Source organism: Notamacropus eugenii, chromosome 3, assembly GCF_028372415.1.
Source record: "Notamacropus eugenii isolate mMacEug1 chromosome 3, mMacEug1.pri_v2, whole genome shotgun sequence".
Classification (NCBI taxonomy): domain Eukaryota; kingdom Metazoa; phylum Chordata; class Mammalia; order Diprotodontia; family Macropodidae; genus Notamacropus; species Notamacropus eugenii.
In genome coordinates, this window is record NC_092874.1 from 193,640,752 (window position 1) to 193,664,988 (window position 24,237).

A 24,237-nucleotide genomic window follows, 5' to 3' on the forward strand; every position below is an offset into this window, starting at 1 on the left:
CCCTCCATTCAAAACGGGTGAAAAAAATCATCCCCTAAATGAATAAGGCAGGGAAGATGGCATCTTCTGGGTGGCCTTCAGCTACTACCAGATGTGTTCAGAATTGCCAGATGTACTCTGCTATGTATGGTCACTGAATAAATGAATTTGCAAGATTTCTGGTATGGCTTCTATCATATAGATCCAAATGCTTAGCAACATCTGTCTACTGGTTTTACATGATTAATGTGGGAGGCATTAGAATATTTAATCAAATTTATGTTGGTGACTAGGAATCTGCCCTGAAGGCCTGAGTTATAAATGGCCAAGCCCTGTGGACAGTCCTAGATTTGAAGGGTTGAGGTCCAAATGTAATGTAGGTAAATCCAGAGACTGGAGAATGGGGGTAGCTGCTACATTTTATTTCCTCTCATAATCCTATTCAGACTGGCCAGACCTAGATCTCCCAATTATTTCAGAGCAACAGGGCAAGAATTTCCTAACAGCTCTTTGTGAAGAGAATCTGGTTCTTTCAGAATGATTGTTCCAACTGGAAATCATGCCCTCCTCTCTGTGATGATAAATCAAAGGGCTAGTTATTATTTATTGGTTTCATTTCTAAAAATCAAACTCGAGCTTTAAGTGCCATGAACAACATAAATAATGGGAATTGCCAATAAATAATCCGAATCCCCATGACGTACCACTAAATCAGAGTCATGCCCCACCTTATATAGAGGAACCCCCTGTGCTCTGCTGGGAGTTCCATGACCGTGGCCTTTGTTGGGTTCTCTGGGGAAGGAGAAAGGTTTAATTTTCTTAATATGGGATGGGAAAAGGAACAGCAGCCTGGGTTTCCTGTACTGTGGAAGAGATGGAGGCATGGGATTTTAAAAGGAACATGGACCAAATGCAGCACTGAACTCTCTAGACACCCTCCGTTATAATCCTACTCCAAAAGAACAGAAATCAGAAGGGAAAGAATGAGCAGAACATGATTGTATTGGCTGTCAGCACCTACTCAGTGTAAGATGAATTTTGCCAAATACTTTGGACAACCTTTGCTCCAGGCTATTAGGCAGTATTTCTAAGAGTGCCCAGCTCTGCTTCTAAAAAAAAAATATGATTTCGAAGACCACTAAATAAATGTCCTGTCCCATATCTTTCTAGGGAGACCCTAAAACTAGGCCCACTCAAGGAAAGAGCCTACATCTTTCTTCAATGTAATTATAATTTTTGTTGCTGTTGCTTCAGTCATTTCAGTTGTGTCTGATTTGTCTGATCCCATTTGGGGTTTTCTTGGCAAAGATACTGGAGCGGTTTGCCATGTCCTTCTCCAGCTCATTTTCCAGAAGAGGAAAGTAAAGTGAGCAGGGTTAAACAATTTGTCCAGGGTCACACAGCTAGAAAGTGTTCAAGGCCAGATTTGAACTCAGGAAGATGAATCTTCCTGACTTCAGGTCCGGCAATGGCTCTCCTTATGGTGCTCCACTATTAGGACTATGAATAGAAGAGATGACCAGAGCCAAGAAGGAAAGGGCAGGATAACCAGGTAGTATAATGGATAGGGCACTGGGCCTGGAATCAAGAAGACCTAAGTTCACATCCAGCCTCAGATACTTACTAGCTATGTGACCCTGGGTAAATCATTTAACCTATTTGCCCAGTTTCCTCATTTATAAAATGAGGATAATAATAACACCTACCTCCCAAGGTTATTGTAAGTATCAAATGAGATAACAATTGTATAGCACTTAGAAAAATAGTTAAGCCCACTATATTAATGTTACTGATGATGATGATGAAGAAATGACCAAGAGCTAGGAGGACAGGGCAGGATAGCTAGGTAGCTCAGTAGATAGAGCACTGGACCTAGAGTCAGGAAGACCTGAGTCCAAATCCAGCTTCAGACACTAGTTCTGTGACTCTGGGAAAGTCACTTAAACTCTGCCTCAGTTTCTTCAACTGTAAAATGGGGATAATAACAACATAAGGACGTAATATTTGCAAAGTGTTTAGCAGAGTACCCGGCATACAGTAAGTGCTTAATAAATCCTTCTTCCCTCCCTCTCTCTTTCTTCCTTCCTTCCTTGTAATTAAAAGTTCCTGAAATGCTACCTACTCCAGCTTGATTAGAGGAGACCAAGGCAATCTTTCTTGACCCTTTCTTACCTATAACTGTAATTACTGGCAGACAGAAAGGTCAAGTGGAACTGAAATACCAATGACTATTTCCCTCCTAAAATTATGTATACTAAATGTGACCCATGTGATCAGTTTTTGAAAACCTTCTCATTTTAAAGAGACAGAACCTAAGCTAGTCCCAGGGTGATAAACACTTTAAGGCATCTCCTGCTTCCACAGAAACACCACTGCCACGAGGGTGGAAGAAGTATTACCTGCAATTTATTCAGAACTTTGAAAGAGCATTGCATTAACGAACTCCATAAATCAATAGGACAGTCACAGTCCATTTCCAAGTCCATATTCTAACTAATGTCAGACCTGAGCTGTGCCTGGGGGAGCAAGTGAAGGAAACCCCTCTTGGCAGTGGGATATTCTAGGCACGCCTGGGTGGCTTTGGGGGAACCTCAACTGGAACCGAGTGGGAAGTCTGAACCTGTGTGGGTGAGTCAGTCAAAGAGCATGAGGTGCTAGCTCCCTTCCCTGAGGGCAGATCAAGCTTTCAGAAACAGCAATGTTTCCTGACAGCACTAAGGGCTGCCATCTGGTCTTATTTCTGTTTTTCTCTCTGTGTATGCTTGGGGGGGTGGGGCAGAGGAGGGAGAACCCACCACCCCTTTTTTCTCCCTGTAATGTTGTTGTCTTGTTTGTGCTGTGGGGAGGGAAACATCCAGGCGAGAGCCAGCTGTGTAACCAGACAGCCAGCTGTGGGAGTAGGGGACAGAGGGGAGGTTTTAAGAGTTCTCTTTCCACCCCCTCAGTTACTCTCTTCTTCCACGAGAAAGGAGAGAAGAGACTCAGAGGGGGTGGGAACTTAATACGTTTGGGTGTTTCTAGGACACACCTGCCAGGCCCAGCTGTTCTGAAGGGCTTCCTAACTGGAGGGAATCCGTGGTCCCAAGGGCTGAGAGATGGGAGACCTGAACCTACTAGCACCCTGGCTGAATGCCAGGATTCCCAAAGCCTTCTGCCTAAACCACCCTGAGGCATCTGACTTGTGAAGAAATGGGCTTACATTGTAAAGGGATAGATTTAGGTTAAATCTAAAGAGGAACATATTTGCAGGCTAATGAACAGGAAAGAAGATGCCACCTCCTTTCCCCAAGGGCTTTAAAAATCTTTCAGAGACATCCAACCAGGAAGCCTAGGTCTTTCTCTGATGAACCAGTCCAAAACTACTACTATAAGAAAGCAAAACCCTAACAATCCCCAGGAGAGATCCATGAAATCAAAGGTTCACATCCTACATAGACTAGCTCTTTGCCTCATTCAATAGTCACAGGCTACCATGACTCTGGGCCATCCTACACAAGTTGCCACTGGATATGAGGAAGACAGGTGAGACTGGCAACTTTATCCTTACTCAAAAAGCAAACAAATCTCAGGAGCGCACGAACAAGGATCACAGCACACAAAGCGTCCTTCCACAAAGTACCAAAATGTGTCCTCTTTCTGGTTTCTGGCAACACTATTGCATTAAGGAACAGAAGGGATTGAGACTGACCTTCGTGTACCTGCCTTGAGCCTGAGCAAGTACCTAGTCCAGCAAAAACACATTTAATGGCAAACTTAGAGCTCTTGGCTGATGCTGGCTTTCATTCTCTGTCCATTTCAGTTCCTGAATAATCCTGACTCCTGCTTTTGCATGGAGATTCTACTCTTTCTAGGTTTCTGGAACGAGCGTTAGCCTGGACTCCATCGGACATATATAGGTAGGATCATACAACCTGAGGCTTCCAGCTAGAAAAGATCTTAAGAGTACATCTAGTCCAATACTTTCATTTCATAGATGAGGAAGCTGGATTGGTTCTGCAAAAGGTAGAAGTTGCAAAGATAATCTCTCTAACAATCAGAACTATCCAAAAATGGAATGAGCAGCCTCAAGAAGTAGTGAGTTGTCCCCGCCTGGATGTCTTCATCTATTTCTAAGAGACAGGTATTAATTAAACACCTACTATATGCAAAGACACCGTATCAAGTGTTTTTTGTTGTTGTTGTTTTTACAAACATTGTTTCGTTTGATCCTCACAACAACTCTGGGAGGTAGGCACTATTGTTATTCTCATTTTACAGATGAGGAAACCAAGGCGGACAAAGGTCAAGTGATTTGCCCACCTAGTAAGTGTCTGAGGTCAGGTTTGAACTCAGGAGTTCCTAATTCCAAGTTCAGGGCTTTTTCTACTGTGCCACATAGCTGGCTCAAGAAAATGTTAGATTACCAATAGTTTAGTATGTTGTACATGCAACTTAGGTTCAAGTTTGGGTTAGTCTGAGTGCCCTCATAGCCATCCCTTCTGGTTTTGAGAGTCTATGAGGTAGAGTGACTTGGTTGTGGTTGCAGGTAATCACTGAGATTTGCTGTTCTTCTGATTTCTGGTTCTCATGCCCACCATCTTGCCCTCATTCTACCATCCTCTAGAACAGTGATATCAAACACATGCAAAAAAAACAAGGATCTCGCTGCTAGGTGATTTAGAAAACTACAAATTAACATTATCTATGTTTTGTTGTATTTTTATTTATTTTGTTAAACATTTCACAAGGATATTTTAATCTGGTTTAACCAGCACTGGGGATATGACCCTTTGTTCAGCACCTCTGCCCTAGAACATGCCTTTCTTTCAAAAGTCCTATTTGTCAGAACAACTTCAAGTTTATCCAAATTTATTCTCCATTCTCCCAAGGAAAGCAGGATGGCCTCACACATGTGCTTGGCTCAGGATATATGTTCTTGATCAGACTGGGGCTATAATGACTATGGCTCCTTTTGTCTCCAGTGCTCTGAGTCCAATAAAACCTGGGCCACATTCAGACAAACACTTTCACCCTTCTTTCTAAAAACACATATTGTAAATATTTGGAGGAAAATTAGATCCATCCACTTACACCCAGAGCCTTGAAACATTATTCTTTAAAAAGCTATTTGATGTCCCAGAAACCACTTTTGTCTTTGGTATTAATTTTGCCTCCAACCTCCTTTTTCTCTCCTAGTTAGTATTAACATATTTCCCTCTACAATGGATAGAAAATTAATCGTAACCATGCCAGAAGACTGACATTGTTGATATTTTAGAGCAATTCTGATACCCTAGTTATCCTAGTGATTTTCAGCTGGGAGAAAACCTAAGCATTGGGCTTGGAGTCTGAAACTCAAAGTCTACTTCAAAAGTTGTTCTAGTTTTGACCTTACTTGCTGTGTTATGACCTCAATTTCCCACGCATATAGCTTTCCAGTGCAGGTTTGTGATGTCTAGAGCTCCCTCCCTTCTGACAAAACTCTGCTCAAAATTCACCCTCTACAAGAAGCCTTGTAGACATAAACCTCCCAAACGCTGGGCGTGTTTATATACTTAGTCATTTGTACTTTTCTGTCCTGTTCATTTTAAATATTCTTGAATTTCTTCTTGTGCTTTCTCTTTTATTGACTAAGTTGTGAGTCCTTTGACAGTGGGGATCACCTCTCCCATTTCTTTAATGTTTCCTCAGAGACCACGGCATGGGGGCACTCAGTGGAAGTGTAATGACTGCTATTTAAGCAACGGGGCTGATTAACCTTTGTGCTGCCACCAGATAAGGAACCAGATATCCAGGGTTCTACTCCAAACTCTGCTCCTCAAGTACCTGTGTCACCTTGGGGAAGATATTTAACTCTCACTGAGCCTCAGTTCCTTTAGCTTTTCTTGATGGAACTATATTAACCTTTATCTTTCAAAGAGGATGAAGACTACTACTGTTTCTTTAAGAAAGAGAGTTGATAAAAGTCTCCATAGCCTCTGTAGAAGAGGTCTTTGAAACAGGAGTCAAAATGAGGAGACTAAGCTAGAGAACTTTGCAGCTCATAGGATGATATATTAGAGATGGAAATGACCTTAGAAGTCACAGATTGCAATCTCCTTATTTCATAGATGAGGAAAATAAAGCCCAGATAGGTTAACTTGCCCAGAGACACATATATGTTTAAGCTAATATTTATATCCTGCTTCCTGATTCCACTGCTGTAATCATTGTACAACTTTAATGGTCTATGAGTCTACAAATTTGCATATAATATTGAACTTAAGTATCTCAACTAATATCATTGATTGAGTTACTACTGTACCAGTTTTAGATCTGCAGTTGATTAACTTAAGGTCATTAATAACAGTTTGCATTTACACAGAGTTTTATATACATCAGAATCATAGGAACATTGATTCAGAGAGAGAAAGGACCTTTGAAGTCAACTAGTTCAACCTTCATCACTTTATAGATGAAGAATTGAAGCCAGGAGAGGATGATGGACCTGCCCATGTTCAAAACAGGCAGGGAGTATCAAAAGAAGGATTGGACCCAAGATTTCTGACTCTACAGCTAGCATGCTTTCCATTGTCTCACTGGGTCCCTTTTCTTAACTGTCATTGTTCTTGACCTCTCTCTAGCTTCTGGTACTCTTGATCATGCTCTTCTCCTTGATACTTTCTTCTCTCTAGGTTTTCATGATATTCTTCTTCCCTCCTATTGTCTGATTGTGCCTTCTCAGTTTCCTCTGCTAGATCTTCGCACAGTTGTCTCCCAACACTTTGTTTGGGGGCCCCCTTTGTTTTCTCTTTCTACATTTTGCTTGATGATCTTATGAGCTCCCATGTATTCCATCATCACCTCTATGCTCAGACCTACTTAACCAGTCCTAACTTCTCTCCAGACCTCTAGGCTTCATCTTCCATTGTCAATTGAACATCTCCCAAACTGGACGTCCTGTAAACATTTTAAACTCAACATGTCTTAAACTGAACTCATTCTCTTTCTCTGAAAGTTATTCTGTTACTGTCCTTATTACTGTCAAGGATACCACTATCTATTCCTTCAACTCTGAACTCAAGTGTCATCCTAGTCTCCTCACATTCTCACACTACTTATATCCAATCAATTGCAAAGTTCTGTTGATATTACCATCATAATATATTTCATATAAACCCCACCTTTACCCTCTGATGCTGACGTCACCCTGGTGCAGGTCCTTATTACTTCATGTCTAGAAAATTCAGGGGAAAGATTGGTTTAAAGCATCATGCAGGAGGTTTATGTAAAATATTGTGACAGTGTGTTTATGGCCACTGGGTCAATGAGACATTGGGAATATTTTTCTAGTGAGACTATAAAAATGTCCCACAGACCATGGAAAAATGTACCTGTCATATCTATGGATAAGAAAAGAGAAGATAACAGAAGATAAAGATAATTGTGGATAATTTTGATTACATGAAATTAAAAGGACTTTTACACAAATAAAACTAATGCAACCAAAATTAGAAGAAAAACAAAAAACTGGGAGAAAAATTCTACAGCAAGTTTCTCTAATAAAGGCTTCATTTCTCAACTATTTGGCAACTGAATCAAATTTGTTTTTAAAAAATGTGAGCCATTCCACAACTGATAAATGATCGAAGGATACAAACAGGCAGGTTTCAGAAGAACTCAAAGCTGTAATAATCACATATAATGCTATAAATCACTATTGCTTAGAGAAATGCAAATTAAAACAACTCTGAGGTACCATCTCACATCTATCAGATTGGCTAATATGACATAAAAGGAAAATGATAAATATTGAAGAAGATGTGGGAAAATTAGAACAATAAGGCATTGTTGGTGGAGTTGTAAACTGATCCAACCATTCTGGAAAGCAGTTTGGAACTATGTAAAAGGGGTTATAAAACTATGAATAATATCCTTTAATCCAGCAATACTACTACTAGGTCTGTATCCCAAAGAGATCATAAAAAAAGGGGAAAGGACCTAAATGTAGAAAAATATTTATAGCAATGTGGTAGCAAAGAATTAGAAATTGAGGAAATGCACATCAATCAGGGAATGGCAGAACAAGTTGTGACATATGAATGTAATTGCATGTTATTGTGCTATAAGAAACGAGGAGCAGGAGGTTTTTGGAAAAACCTGGAAAGACTTCCATGAATTGATGCAAAGTGAAATGAGCAGAGCCAGGAGAACACTGTACACAGTAACAGCAATATTGTAGTAATCAACTGTGAAAGACAGCAATTCTTGGCAATAGTCTGATTAAGACAATGATCCAAGACAATTCCAAAGGATCTATGATCAAAATGCTATCCATCTTTAGAGAACTGAAAAAGTCTGAGTGCAGGTTGAAGCATACTTTTGTGTGTGTGTGTTTTGTTTTGCAACATGGCTTATATAGAAGTATGTTTTGCATGACTCCACATATATAATTGATATCATATTGTTTGCCTTCTCAAGGAGTAGTTGAGAGGTAAAAGGGAGGAAAAGAATGTAAAACTACTTTTTTTAATGAATGTTAAAAAATTTTACACATAATTGGGAAATAATTGATGGAGTAAATAAAAATACATTTTGAAAAATTAACAAGAAAAGAGAAACAGAGAAGGAGAGAGAGAAAAAGAGAGAGGGAGAGAAGAAGAAGAAGAGAAAGAGAGACAGAGAGAGAGACAGAGACACAGAGAGAGAGAGAAAGAATGAGAATGAGAACGAGAATACAGAAGAAACTAAAACATTAAAAACAGAATTGGTCAAATTAGGGGGGAAATGTTCCACAACATGGAAGAACAGTTCAGACAGCCATCTGAATTTTCCCTCAAATTCCTTAGTTTTTCTTAATTAATTCCTCTTAGTTCCTCTTTCTTCTCCCTTAGAAACTGTCTCCTGACCTCTCTAATTTCCAGCTTGCCTCCTTAGAGACTTCATGGAATTTCCCTCTTTAGTGACACCAGGGTGTCTCTCTTTGAAATGAGATATTTCACTCCCAGAAGAAGACCTCATTCACCCTTTGAATTTTTTTATATATCTGTGTAACTTCTATAATTTCTCTTTGTTACTTAGTCAGATAAATAGATTTTCTCTCTATTCGCCATTTGTGATAGTCTTTTCTGTAACTAGCATTTAGTAGGAAAGGATCAAACTGAAGAATAAAAGCCCCCATTGTAAGAGATAGCAACAGAGAATGTGGTGGCTTTTTGTAGTCAATTATTTCCCTAGACCAGAAATACTGGAGGGGTTGATAGATATAATTCTAGTTCACCTCTCAGAGGTTCAAGAATAGAACTGAAGTTCTTCTCTTTCTCTCTTCAAGGCAAGAACAGAAGGTGACCTTGGTGAGCAGTGGGCAGGATTCTAGGGATGTCTATTGATGCCTTCCTATCAAGGCATTGATTTAGGAAAATCACATGGGCTTATACATTTTCCATTGGCATGTACACACCTTATACTTTGTATGGGGAAATGAACCTCTCTAAACCTCTGGTTCCTCATATATACAGTGGTGATAACAAATATCACTCGGACCTACCTCATACCATTTTGGATCGATTCAAAAGAGGTAATTGGTGGGAAATGTTTTGCAAGCCTTAAAGTCAGCTATTAGTATCTCTTCTGAATTCCTTCTTAGCATTTAAACCCCAACTTAAATGGAGAATTTAGAGCCAGAGTATACTCAAATCACTTGAGTCCTATAGATCATAGTTCTCTCATCTATAAAATGAGAGGGTAGGATGGGATAATAATCTCTGTGATCATGTATTATATTTTTTTCCTCTGAATAATTGGAACATTCTGTACTCCTCTTGAATACCTGTCATATTCTAATTTGTAGTATATGTATTTTTGTACACATATTTCTCCCTTCTGGATTACAAATCACTAATATGTACCAATAATAATAATAATAATAATTAATAATAGCCAGCATTTATATACTGCTTACTATATGTGAGACATTACGCAAAGTGCTTTGCAGATATTATCTCATTTTAACCTAGAACAGCTTTTTGTACATAATAAACACTTTATAATGGATGTCAAACACCATTGTAGAATGAATGAGACTGATCTTAATTTCTTTCATACAGAAGGAGAGTGATAAACCAGGTGACCATGAGAATTCCTCTAACCCCATATTTCTATGATAGAGTTTGAGCTCCTTGAGAAAAGAAATGTCTAATTATTTTCTACTTTTATCCATAGAATTTAGTGTAGTACTTGGCACACAGTAAGCATTCGATAAATGCTTTTTCATTTATTCAAGTGGTTTTCTTGACAAGCTCAAAGTTTCCTTTTAGTCCTAAAATTAGGGGTTTTTTTGGATTATTTGATAGACAAAAATAGTTCCTAACAGGCAGAGATTTAAGAACCTTCATTGCTATTAGCTATCGGTACTCAAAGTGGGCCAGAATAAGGTGGGACTACATCACATAGTGATAGTAAAATGTGTAATATTAAAAATAATAGTAATAGTAATATAGTACAATAGTAAAATTAGTAAATAGTAATAGTAAATATATACATATATATATATAAAATAGTGCAATAGTAAAAAAAAATACAATTTCTAATCACTGAGTCTAGTGGCATAGTACCAATTTTCGTGAGCCATTTGGCTACAGCACCGTAGATCTCATCCAGGATAAGGATGACTATCAGATTGAGTAGGACTGCCGTTGCTGTCACTGTCGCCCGGACATTGGAGCGGGTAGATTTGTTGAGAGACAGGGCAGCTGCAACTGTACTTCGGTATACAATCACCCCAAAGACAATGGAGAATGTCAGTGCGATCTGTCAAGGGGAAAAACAGGGAGAGGAATCATTCAAACCTAGTTCTGCTATTTGCTAGCTTATTGTAAAAATGGAGTTTCATATGGAAAATGAGGAGGTTGATAATATCTTGTCACTTCTAGTTTTAACATTTTGAGGGTCTATGAGTAGAGTCTTAGGCACAGATAGAGTGGAGTGTACACAAATGGATGGAACAGCCACACCAATAAGATAAAAAATCACTGAAGAAAGAATAATGAGCAACAAGACAATGTGTAATCAATATGTAATTAATTATCACATTGCCTTTCAGGCAAGATATGCGTTCCTATATAAGTTCAGAATTGCGAGAAGTCAATAGCAGCTGAGGTGACCATGAACGTCTTAATGGAGGTTTTAGGACTTGAACTAGGCTTTCAAAAACTGGCAAGATTTAGAGAAGAGGTAAATAGAGGCATTTTAAGCATTGGAGTAAAAATTGTGAATATAGGTTTAAAGGTAAGGAAAGTAGATTATATTCATGGGGGAGGAGGAACGGAGGTGAACATTATTGAAATAGGGAAAGTTGTAGGATATGTTTGAGTAAATAGGGTGAGTCCATATCATTAGAACTGAAACTTATAAGATGGGAAATAGGGAGTCATGGAAGGTTTTTGAGCTAGGGAACAAAACAGAAGCTGGAAATTTTGGAGGGACAGGATTAGTCAAGGGAGGAAAAAGAGGAGGAATCAGAATTTGTTTCTTCAAGCTTCACTTTAAACAAAGGAACACTTTGAGACTTCTCCTCCAACCAACTATTTGAAATGAAGAGCTCAGATTTCTCCATTTGGTGCAGAAATCTCTTGCCGTGACGCTGACTTAAAGCCGCTGTTTTCAGAAGGGAAATTTTACCAGCCACTTGACCTCTGGGTGCCCTGTATTTCCTCTCTCTGGAAATTAAGAATAATAAGGGGTTCTCCCTGCCTGCTACCCCTCCCCCCATATCATACTCCCTCCCATACTAAGGAAAGGTCATTACTATGTGTCAAGCACAGAAAAATTAGGAAAAGAAAGCTACCCCTGAACAGGATTAGTCTGAATCAGGATCCAATTTCGTAACAAGCAAAAAATTACCCTGTGTCTGAGTTGCCCTGAACTAGATTATATTTTCAATTTGCATCACTCATGTAGTTTTCTTTTTTGTGATCCAGGAAAGGAACCTGTTCTAAGTCATATCTCTTTCCTTTAAGGGGATGATGAGGACAAGCTAAATGAAAGACATTGGGCAAAGGAAGAGGGGAAGAGGCAACTGTTACTATCCTTCTATTGTTGTGGACCAAACAGGGTACAAGAAGGAAAGAGATATGGCCCCTGGTGGGGAAGGTCATAGGAGATGAAGGGGGCACTTTACTGGGTGGTTAGAAACTATTCTGTCTAGAACCAAGAACAGCAAAAGATTAGATGAGAAAAACATGGTTTGGGGAAGCCATTTTATGTGGATGAACTACTTGGGGTAGGGGAGAAAGTAAGGATGGTAAACAGCCTTGAGGGTTAAGAAATATCTGCTATGTAAGTAGAAAAACCAGGATATGACATCACCATTCTCCAATAATGTAGACATTTTCACTCCCAATTCCTTTGGGGTTGTCACTGCCAGACAGTGAAGGCCTGGAAAATGTGGTATGATTATTTTCTCCCAAAATCACTTTTGCAGTGATGGTTCTTGGTAGTGCTGATGAAGCAGAGGGAGACCTGAGGCTTATGATGGAGGAGGATGCTATGGTTCTGGGTCAAAAAACAATGGCAGAAATCTCTCTTTTGCTATGGGGATCTGGAGAGCCCTAACAGGAGCAGGGAGGGGTTGACCTACATTCTGTTTGCCTTTAGCTTTTCTCTTCTCTGAAAGTATACATACACAAAGGACTAAGCTCTGCTCAGGAAGTCAAGACATCACATTTTAGTTAAAGAATGTCCTCTCACACTAACTCTTTGCTCCCCGGATATACTACCTACCTACCCCTTTCCACCACCCCTACTCCCCCAAAAAAGTCCAAATTATTTGCTTTGAGATCTCCCAAAGCTCTCATTTCCTATACTTCTCATTTGGCATTTAATATATCTTACTTTGGAACCACAGAAATCTAGTGCTGAAGAAGCATCTAGGAATGTTCTCCTGACTTAGAAGACCTTTATCTCAACTGTGGCTATGTCATTCATTACACATATGAAGTCTTGTCAGTCACATGTTCTAATTTAACTTCTCTGAGACTTAGTTTTTTCAAAATAATGTAGTATAATGACACTGGTACTATCTTATCTATATCACAGGGATTTGGGGCAAGATCAAATAAGATTACACACATAAAATGTAGAATCAATACAGAGTGTATAGAATATAAAAGGTCACTAAGTGAGACTCATCTTTCTGAGACCAAATCTGTCCTCAGACAATTACTACCTCTCTGTGGCCCTGGGCAAGTCACTTAACCCTGTTTGCCTCAGTTTTTTCATCTGAAAAAATGAATTGGAGAAGGAAATGGCAAACCACTCCAATGTCTTTGCCAAGAAAATCCCAAATGGGGTCACAGAGTTGGACATGACTGAAACAACTAAGCAACATAGAGAATATAAAGTGCATTGTATTCATTAAGAGCTTTATAAGATGAACTATTATTTTTAAGGGATGTTAATCCAACCCAATTTCCTCCCATCTTCTACACCACTTTCAGATGAAAAAAAAAATTTGTTTGGGTTCCCACGGACTCTCAGAGACAAACTGGGATTTGAACCCAATTCATTTGACTTCTAGTCCTGTGCTCTAATACTCCATGATATGTTATTCATGATGAATTTTTGTACACATTCTGTCTTTCAGATTAGACTGGGAGCACATTGCAGGCCAAAATTATGACTTATATGTCTTTATATTGCCCATTGTGTTTAGTATGATGCACTGAAAAGGCAAACAGTATATGTTTATCTCTCTTCTATCATGTAGTGACATTCATAAACAGCTACTAACATAAAGGTGGTAAGTAAGAAAGAAAATAAGTACAAGACAGGAACATGTCTAGAAAGCAGTTTGCATACTCATAAATGGCACAGCATAGTGACCCAAAAAAGCTAATATTACCTTAGGTTGCATAAAGACAAGCACAATATTCAGGACTAAGGAGTGTGGTACACCCTTTGTACTCTAACCCTGTTCAGACCACATTTGAAATACTGGGTTAAGTTCTGGGTCCTACCTTTTACAAAGGCTATTAATAAGCTGGAGAGACACCAGAGAGTAATCACTAAAATGACAGACCACAAGATCCTCTGATATGCAGATCGGCTGAAGGAATGTTTAGCCTGGAGAAGACTTAAGAAAGACATTATGACTGTCTTTACTTGAGGGATTATCATGTGGGACACAAATTACATTTGGTATGAGAAAATAGAACTATAGCTATCCATAAAAAGATTTAAAATGAACACAAATTAAAAAATTTTAAGTATTAAAGTCATGCATCAGCAAATTGGGCTCCTTGGGAAGTAGTTGGCTCCCCCTTCCCTGGAGTCAATCAAGCAAAGAAAGGATGTCTACTTGTCTGGCATGTCCCAGAAGGGGCTTTTGGTTCAGATATGGTTTGTATTTCCTAACATCTGAGGACCATGCTGACGAATTCTGTGATTTTATGTGGAATGGAGGTGCTAATATTTGTACCACCCAACAGAGAGAGTTGTGGGAAAACTGCTGTGTAAATGTTTGTGTACTTTATAAATGTGAATTATTATCAGCACTGCCAGAATTCGATATCATGATCTCATTCCCATAATAGGCAAATGATGAATGAATAAAAACGCACATTGACATAGTACGTTAAGTTCATCAAAGTGCTTTCCCCACCATACATTTGTGAAAGCATTATTGTTCCCATAGTCCACATGAGAAACCTGAGGAGACATGAGATTTGCCCATTCTTATATATAGCTAATGTCTGAGGCTACACTTGAACCAGTTCATTAATTCAATAAGCATTTTGTTGCCTACTATGTGTCAAGTAATGTACTATGCACTGGGGATACAGTAACAAACAAAAAGATAGTCCCTTAACTCAAGAAACTTACATCCTGTTAGGAAGAAACAATTTGGACACAGACAAGTTAACACAAAATATTATACTTGCAACTGAGAAGATCAGAAAAGGTTCCACAAAGGAAACAGTACTTGAGCTCAACCTTGTTAAGGATTTTAACAGACTGAAGTGAGGCAGTAGTGCTTTCCTGACAAGGGGTAGAGTATTTGCAAAGGCATGGAGTTAGGAGATGAAACACCATATACTGGAAATAGAAGTAGTATTGTTTTGCTGGAACATAAAGTAATTGAAAGACACTAATATATTGTAAATCTAGAAAGGTAAGATGAGGTCAGTTTCTTAATGGCTGCAAATGTCGAGCATAGGATATATAGCTAAGGACTTCCAGTTAAGTTGGTGGCAAGAAAAGTTACGGAAGAGCTTAGTTCTCTCCTCTATAGTCCAGCAATGAGCTAAAAATGGGATAGATAAAATAATTATTAAGAAATCCAAAGATTAACAAAAGTAAGCTCCTTCATCCGGCCAAGGACAACACTAAAATATAGCCAGAAGCCATGAGCACTTCAAGAGGCAGCCAGCCAGGAATGCCAGCTATAGCTCAGGGGAACAAGGAGAGCCTTAGAGGGGAAGAAAATGATTTAGTCACAAGGATTAAAAGATCACTGGGGAAAAATGAAGGAGATAATTAAAAATATAATTAAAAATTAAATAATAGCTCTGGAAGAAAGAATTAGGAGAATACATATCTCAGAACAGAAAGCAGAAAACCTTACCAAAGAAATGGACTTCCTGAAAATTAGGACAGCACAGATAGAACTTAATGAAACCATGAGGCAAGAAATATTAGAACAAAATAGATGGAATGGAAAAAGTGGAAGAAAATATAGGGTTATCTGCTATAAAGAACAATTGACCTGGAAAATTAGTTAAGATAAGATAATTTAAGAATCATCAAACTCCCTTAACACCATTACTAGAAAAAAAAGCCTAGATATTTTATTTTAAGTAATCATAAATGAAAACTGCCTAGATTTACTAGAACCAGAAGATAGAGTAAAAATAGAAAGAATCCACCAGGAAACTTCTGAAAGAAATCACAAAATGAAGACTCTCAAAATGCTAGAGTCCAAATGCAACGGTTTCAGGTCAAAGAAAAAAAAAATACTAAAAGCAGCCAAAAAGAAAAGAATTCAAAATATAGGAACCATAGTCAAGATCACAGGAGACTTAGTGACAACTACTATAAAGTGGGGGAAAAGTCCAGGAATATTGCTATTCCAAAAAGCAAAAGATAAAGGCTTATTGTAACCAAGAATTACCACACAAAAGTGAACATAATCCTTCAGGGAAAAAAAAAATGAATCTTTAATATAATAGAAGACTTTTATTCATTCCTGTAAAAAAAATTAGAGTTGAATAGGAACATTTGAAGCCTTTTCAAGAAGGTCAGGGATATCTATTATTACCAATATTATGTGATAAAATTCTAGAGATGCTAGCCATGCCAATAAGATAAGAAAAATATATCGAAGGAATGAGCAAGTGGAAATAAAATGACTGAATTTTTTCAGATGACATTATAGTCTAGCTTAAAGAATTGTAGAAAGAAAATTCAAATTAATTGAAATAACAACTTCAGCAAATTATCAGATTATAAAATACACCCACCTAAATTATCATTCATTCTCTACAATTCCAACAAAATCCAGGAGGAAGAAATGGAAAAATAAATTCTATTAAAAATGACAGGCTGCAATACCTGGAGTGATATTAATTGCTCATGGTTGAGCCATCCCCAAATAATAAAAATGATAATACTCTCTAAATTAACTTACTTATTCAGTACCATATCATCCATATTACCAAAACATAACTTTAGAGAGCTAAAAATAATAAAATTCATCTGGAGGAACAAAACCTCAAGAATCTCAAGAGAAGTTATAAAAATAGTGGGAAGGAAGAGGACCTAACTCTACCAGATATCAAACCATAATATAAAATAAGTATTCTTCAAAACTATATAGTGCTAATTAAAAATAGAAAAATTGATCAGTATGGCATAATAAGAACACCCCTGGAGTGTAAAGATTAGTAGTCAGCAAAAACTACTCAGGAGAATAGAAAGTGGTCTATCAGAAATTGGGCTTTGTTCAGCATTGTATACCGCAATGAGTTCCAAATGAATCCATAACCTAGATATTAAAGCTCACATCATTTGAAGGATAAATATGATGAATAGAGAAGGCTATCTCAACAACTGAAGAAAAAGGCTAAGGGGGGGCTAAGCCAACATGGTATCTATGTGAGTGAAAAGAAGACAACAGAGATAAGAGATGTTATGAGAGGTTGTATAGTAGATTCAGTGTTAGATTTGAAGTCAGGAAGCCCAACATTCATAGCAAACACATTATCATCTATGTGACTGTAGGCAAGTCAATTAACCTGGAAATCTTGCCTTCAGAATCTTGACCTTGTAAATAAACTTCTTCAACTTTACACTGCTCTCAATCTTTGAATCCCTTAATCCCTTGTTTTCTAGCTTCTCATTTTGTTCCAAATACCAAACTCCTAGAGCACATTCAACACCGACCTTCTCTGCTCATGTTCAAATGCTGTTGACCCCACTGAAGGAAGAAAATAAATATTCACTCACTCCCTACAATGATTTTTTTTTAGAACCCTTTTTTTCTTTCTCCAGCTGCCTACATTATTTTCTCTCTGGTGTGGGGTGCAGTGGAAAGCCATCCATAATGAGCTCCCTCTTTTTTTAAATTCTGTACTTCACATCACCTTAGCATATCCTCTGTTTTTTAATTTTCATCTTTATGCTGATGATGCCAAAATCTATATATAGAGTTTATATCATTTTGTCCAGTCCTAATCTTGTTATCTCAAGAAACTCAGTTTGGCATTTAAAATCATTCTCATTACATGTATATCTTATCATTCTGTGTTAATTACACAAAACAGGAAAATGATACATGTTGGAGAAGATATGGAAGAGTTGAAACACTACTTCACTGTTGGTGGAGCTGTGAGCTGATCCAACCATTCTGAAGAGCAATTTGGAACTATGCCCAAAGGGCTACAAAAATGTGCATACCCTTTGACCCAGCAATAACACTTCTAGGGCTGTACCCCAAAAAGATCATAAAAATGGGAAAAGGACACAAATGTAAAAAAAAATATTTATAGCAGCTCTTTTTGTGGTAGCCAAGAACTGGAAATGGAGGGGATGCCCATCAATTGGAGAATGGCTGAACAAGTTGTGATATATGAATGTAATGGAATACCTATTGTGCCATAAGAAATGATGAATTGGAGGACTTCAGACAAACCTGAAAAGACTTATATGAACCGATGCCAAGTGAAATGAGCAGAACCAGGAGAACATTATACACAGTAAAAGCTACTGTGTGTGAGAACTGTATTTGATAAACTTAGCCCTTCACAGCAATGCAAAGACCTAAAACATTTCAAGACTCATGATGCAAATTTGATGCCATCCACATCCAGAGAAAATGCTATGGAGTCAGAATGCAGAATGAAGTCGACTATTTTCTCTTGTGTTATGTTTTGTTTTGTTTGGGTTTTTCTTATGGTTTCTTCCATTTGTTTTAATTCTTCTATGCAACATGACTAATGTGAAAATGTGTTTAATAAAAATGTTATGTGTAGAGCCCATATAAGACTGGATGCCATTGTGGGGAGGGAGAGGGAGAAAATTTAAAAATTTGGTAGAGAAAAGACCTCTGACCTCTTCTGGTAACAGCTAACCTATCATAAAGCAAGGCTGGAGGAACGAGCAGGCATCCTAGGAAAGAATCAGTGTTATCAGTATACTTTTCATTGCTTACCCATGCTCACCATTTGCATACATGAGCACCAAGTTCTGCTATTATTCTGCCATGTCACATCCTGCCTCTATTTCCCTCCTCTTGCATGACTGAGGGTTTGAGTAGGGAAGAAGAGGTAAAAGAAGAATGAGACTTCCAGGGTCTTGCAGAGTACAAAGTTACAGCCACTTGGACAATGTTTTTGCCTTATATTGTGAATTGTGCTCTTTAATATTTAAGACCTACATGTTGACTCTGTTAATAATGAAAATACTACGTCTAGTACTATCACACTGGTCCTTGCTTTTGGGGAAAATCAACTCCATTAAGCCAAGTTTATATGACTAGTGCTCCCTGAAACATAATATATTCAAAAGGTAAGGATAATAGTGGGTAGGAATTGAGAGCTCATTTCAGTTGAACAGAGCCACAAATATAAACACACCTGATAACAAGTGATATCCCATAGAAAGAGGAGAAATTAAAGAACAGAAATGTGCTGATTCAGGTAAATGTTGAAAATTTGGCATTTAATACTGCCTCAGTGGAGCATGCTCCAATAGTGAGTATGGGACCATCAGCACCACCTGGTGGGTAAATGAGCATTTAGCTAAAGACTGGACTTTAGTAGGGGAAAAATGGAAGAGAAGAAAACAGAATACTAGGTTCCACACTGGTTGATGAAACCTTTACCACTGTTTTTATAGATTACCCTCTTACCCATGATCCCAACCCCAATAACGATTCCAGGAATGGGGTAGCCCTTGACCGAGTAGAGTCTGGAATTGTTGAGGCTGAAATAGAACCTACTCACTCAAAGGGTAGAGAGGGAGATGAATTTCATCTTTCTGAATTACTCACAAATTTACTCCATGTCTTTATTTTCTTGTATAATTATTATCATTTTTTTCTTCTAATTGAAAACAAAAACTCTTTTAGATAATAAGTTCCTTGAAGGATAGTGCTATAAATTCTCTTTAAAAATGTAACAAAGTGCACAAGTATTGAAAACCTTCCACTCTCCCAATATTCCCATCAGTCTGACCTTCTACAAGGAGATTCCTAGTAAACCAAATAAATCAATAATCTTAACCAATAATCTAGCCTCTGATGGTGCCAAGTGAATTCAATTTAATTAGATTTAATTTAATGTACTGAGCTGGGTACCACAAAGGTTACAAAAAAGTATGTGACATTGTGCTTGTTCTCAGGTTCCATGAGGGGGGAGGTTATGTTCAATCTGAACTCTGTATCTTATCTAGCACCTATGATCTCTATTATATACATAATTAAATGTTTGCTGGTAAATGGATGAATGGATGATGATGCGGATGACAATAATGAAAATTCTAGTTCATAGCTGATGATCATTTACAAGTTAGCTGCAAAATGTTCTTAGTGCCAAGATCTATTCTTTGAATGAGAAACTTCCCCTTCTTTTTTTTTCTCCACCCCTCCCCATAATTTAATGTGTAGCCTTACCTAGAAATTTGTTCAGGCTAAACTACATTAGCAGTTCCCTAAATAAAGTTTACCATTTCCTGTTTTTATGCATTTTTCCCAGGTCATTCACCATGCCAAAATGGATTTCCTGAGCACCTTTCTTTAGAAGATTTCCTTGATTCTCCTTGGTGTTCACTCTCAAATTTACCTGGCATACTTTGTCTGAATTTCTTTGCCTGAATTATTCCATGCCTCAGAGAATCACAGAATTTTAATTTAGAAAGAACTTCAGCAATCTGGACAAGTATGGATTCAAAAAAGCCTCATGCATAAAACTTAGTTAACACATTTGAAAAATCATGATCCCATGTCTTCCTGACACGTAATGGTAATTTAAATGGGGAGATCTTTCCCATTCATTAATAGAGCCACATGACCTGCCTGAATCAAATGGATGCCTGAGTCACATGAGTCTGAGTCATGTCTAGCCTGTGGTGGGAGGAGTTTGCTGAATGAGTGAAACAGGAAGGGTAGCACAGGAAGAGGCAGAGCTAGAGCAGAGCTGAGAAGTTAGTGAGAGAGCAGTCAGAATTGAAGGGAACAGGCAAGCCCATAGCAGGTTGTGGGTATGAGAAGGGCATTTTGTTTAAGGGGGCCTGTTTGTGATTTGTTTAAGGGATTTGGTTTGTGGGAAACCTAACCGGGGGAAGGCTTGGGGATGGTGTTGTCCTCTGCATTGTTATTGTGTATAGATTTTTGTAGCTTTCTGGTGTCTGAATAAATCTTTTGGTTCTGTCTTCTATGTGGAGACTACAGTGTAGCACTTTGTGATTTAGAATTGTGCCGGGATATTCATGGCCACCATAGGTGCTGTGAATATTGCCTTGGCACTACAACTTGAAAACATAGTTGTTGTCGTTTTAAAATACCAGTTTCTCCTAGTGATGCTATGCTATTATCGTTGCAAACCATGGAATACCATAATCTCTGAAGAATCAAATCCGTCAGTGACCCAAAAGACAATGCAGAAATGTATGCTACAACACATTCCTAGTGATAATCTATGCACAAAAAGTAACATACTAGCATTCAGAATTTATATGATGGGAAGGGGGGAAGGAATCATTCAACAATAGGGAGGAATAACAGATGGACAGCCTAAGTAATTCAGTGTTATGCATGTAACTTAAAATAATTAAGGAATTCTAGCACATTAGCACATAAATCCTCTGTACAGGATTTAGGGAAAAAAATGGACAAGAATAAAGAAGGATGAAAATGATGGACTATGATGAATATTAACAGAGAAAGTATTTCTACATCTCCAGAGTGCTTAATATAATGCTTTGCATATAGTAGACAAATAATAAACGTATATTTTTAACTGAATTGCATTGAAATCAATTCTAACTACTTGAGAATTCAAACATTCAGAGACATTACCATGAACAAGATTGAAGCAAAGTTCATCAAGTACCCAGGTAAACGGTCTTTCCAATTCAACCTGTCATCCTAAAAGGAAACAAAAATTAGGACAAACATCAGCAAAACAATTATATACATTTAATTCTTGTGTGTCTTGGTAGGTAAGCTCCCAGATATTCACATATTCTCTAGTTATTTTGAATGAAATTTCTTTTCTTATCTTTTTTTTTTGATAGTATAAAAAAAGCTACTGATGTTTGTCAATTTATTTTTATTGGCTATCAGTTTTTTAATTACTTTCAGGAACCTCAAGGTTTTCTAAGTAAAATGTCATCTCAACAGCAATAATTTTGTTTCATATACCTGTATGCTTATTTCCATAATTCTATTTCTTGTCTCATTGCTATTTGCTAACATTTCCAGAACTGTGTCAAATAAAAATGATGACAATGGACATCATCGCTTTATTCCAAATTTTATTGGAAAAGTCTCTTGCATTTTTCAATTACAGATTATGGTATGCTAAGTCTTGTTTTAGATCATATTACATAAAGTTCCGTTTTTTCCTATACTTCAGAATATATATATATATATTAACAATAAGAGGATGTTATATTTTATCCAAAATTTTCCCTAATCTATTGATATCACCATGTGATTTATGTTGTTCTAACTATTTGTATAAATTATTAGGTTAACAGTTTTCTGAATTAATCCTAAACTATAGATATAAATTCAACCTGGTCATAACATAATCTTTTAAATATGTCTGTTTTAAAATATGTTGCTATCTTCTTTGCTAATATTTTATTCAATGTTTTTAAATAAATATTCATTAGTTGTTAACCTATAGTTTTCTTTCTTTGCTTTATCTCACTTTGTTTTATATATCAGTATCATATTAGTAGTTTGATAAGTGACCTTCCTCCCAGTTTCACAGAACTGTCATAATTTCTTTTGCATTTTTGATAGGATTTACTTGTAAATTCATCTACCCCTTTTGTTTCCTTTGTGAGTTCACTTGTAACTTGCTTAATTTTTATTTCTGTGATTAAATTATTTACTCAATTTCTTGTTCTGTTAATTTTTTTATTTTAAATTTTTTGTAAATGTGCCTCCATTTCATTTGTCAATTCTATTGGCATGCAATCAGGAAAAATGTTTTGTGGTGATTTCCTTTATTTTCTTTCCAACTTTGTTCTGAATTCCCTTTTTTCATTTTTTTAAATATGGGAATTTGGTTTTTCTCTTTTTGTCATCAAATTAGCTAATGCCTATTTTTAGTTTTTCTTTCAAAAAGTGTTACTAATTTTGTTAGTTTATTTTTTGTTTTCAATTTTGTTAATTTCTTGAGTTCCAAGAATTTTATATTATGTTTAATTTAATTAAAATATTTTGGTTTCCTGGGGGATTTTGTGTTTTATTTTATTTATATTTGTATTAATTTTATTTTATTTTATTTTATTCTTTCTCTCTTTTGTTGATTAAAATGGTTAGAGATATACAGTTTCCCTTAATGACTGTTTTGGCTGCATGCTAAAAGTTTCAGCATGTTATCAGATTGTTGTTATTTTCTTTAATGAAGTTATATATTGTTTTTATGATTTCTTTCCTTAGTCACATAATCTTTAGATTATATTCTATTTTATCCATTTAAATTTGAATACTTCAAATAATATTTTAAAAATTGTATTTGTTACTTTTTGTTGTCAGTACATGATGTGTTAAATATTTCTGCTTTACTACATTGGTTTATGAATTTTTAATGTCCAAGCACATGCTTTATTTTTGTTAAGGTACAATCCAAGTCTGAGATACAGATACAGACACACACACACATACACACACACACACATACACATACACATACACACACACACACTTTTGATTTTCATTCTATAATCACTAGAGATCTATCATGCCTAGTTTTTCTAAAATTCTAGTCAAGTACTTTACTTTTTTTTTTTGGTTTTCATTAAGGTATAAAATGTGCAGTTACGGTCTTCAACTACTATAGTTTTGGTATCTATTTTTCCTCATAATTCATTTAGGTTTTCTTTCAATACTTAAGTGTGATATCATTTGGTCCATAGAAGTATTGATAGTAATTCTGTACACATGGTGCCTTTAAGGATAATGTAGTTTCTCTGTTTATCTTTTTAAACCATGTCTGTTTTTTGATGTTACTTCGCATGGAATCAAGATTTTCACTTTTTTAAAAAAACTTGCCTGAGATATAAAAAATTTTATTTCAATCCCTCATTTTGACTTTTAGTGAATCATTATGTTTTAGATATGTTTCTTTTAAATAGCAATATAAATATTGCTGGATTCTTCTTTCTACTCCATTCTGCTACCTTCCTCTATTTTCTAAGTGAGTTTATTCTATTTGTATTAATGGTTATGATCATTAATTGCATTTTCTTTCATCCATCATTTTCTCTTTTCCATTCTTCCCTTCCTACAAAGAAAAATAAGGTAGGGCAAGAAAAGTAATATAATTGACATAGCAATCTATACTTTAAAGTGATATAATTATATTTCTCCACCACATATTGTTTCACAACGTTCGCACCTTGATTACTGTTCTTACGCTGTCCTTGGTAGATGTGCTATGTACCAAGCACTGTGTTAGACCCTGGAGCTGCAAAGGTAAAAGTAAACAATTCCTTGCTCTTGAAGGATCTCACATTCTATCAGGGGAGACAACATATACACATGTAAAAAGAATAAATGCAAAATGAATG

At 36.8% G+C, this 24,237-nt stretch overlaps 1 protein-coding gene across 4 annotated transcripts in view; it reads right to left on the reverse strand.

The window, feature by feature from the left end:
• Positions 1-24,237, reverse strand: part of ANO2 (anoctamin 2) — a 578,869-nt gene that overhangs the window by 109,192 nt on the left and 445,440 nt on the right. For all 4 annotated transcript variants that reach the window (XM_072653705.1, XM_072653706.1, XM_072653707.1 and 1 more), the window contains 2 exons: positions 21,509-21,577; positions 10,551-10,746 (listed from right to left, as the gene is read on the reverse strand). In XM_072653705.1, coding sequence (XP_072509806.1) covers positions 10,551-10,746; positions 21,509-21,577 — 265 coding nt within the window. The remainder of the gene's footprint in view (positions 1-10,550; positions 10,747-21,508; positions 21,578-24,237) is intronic.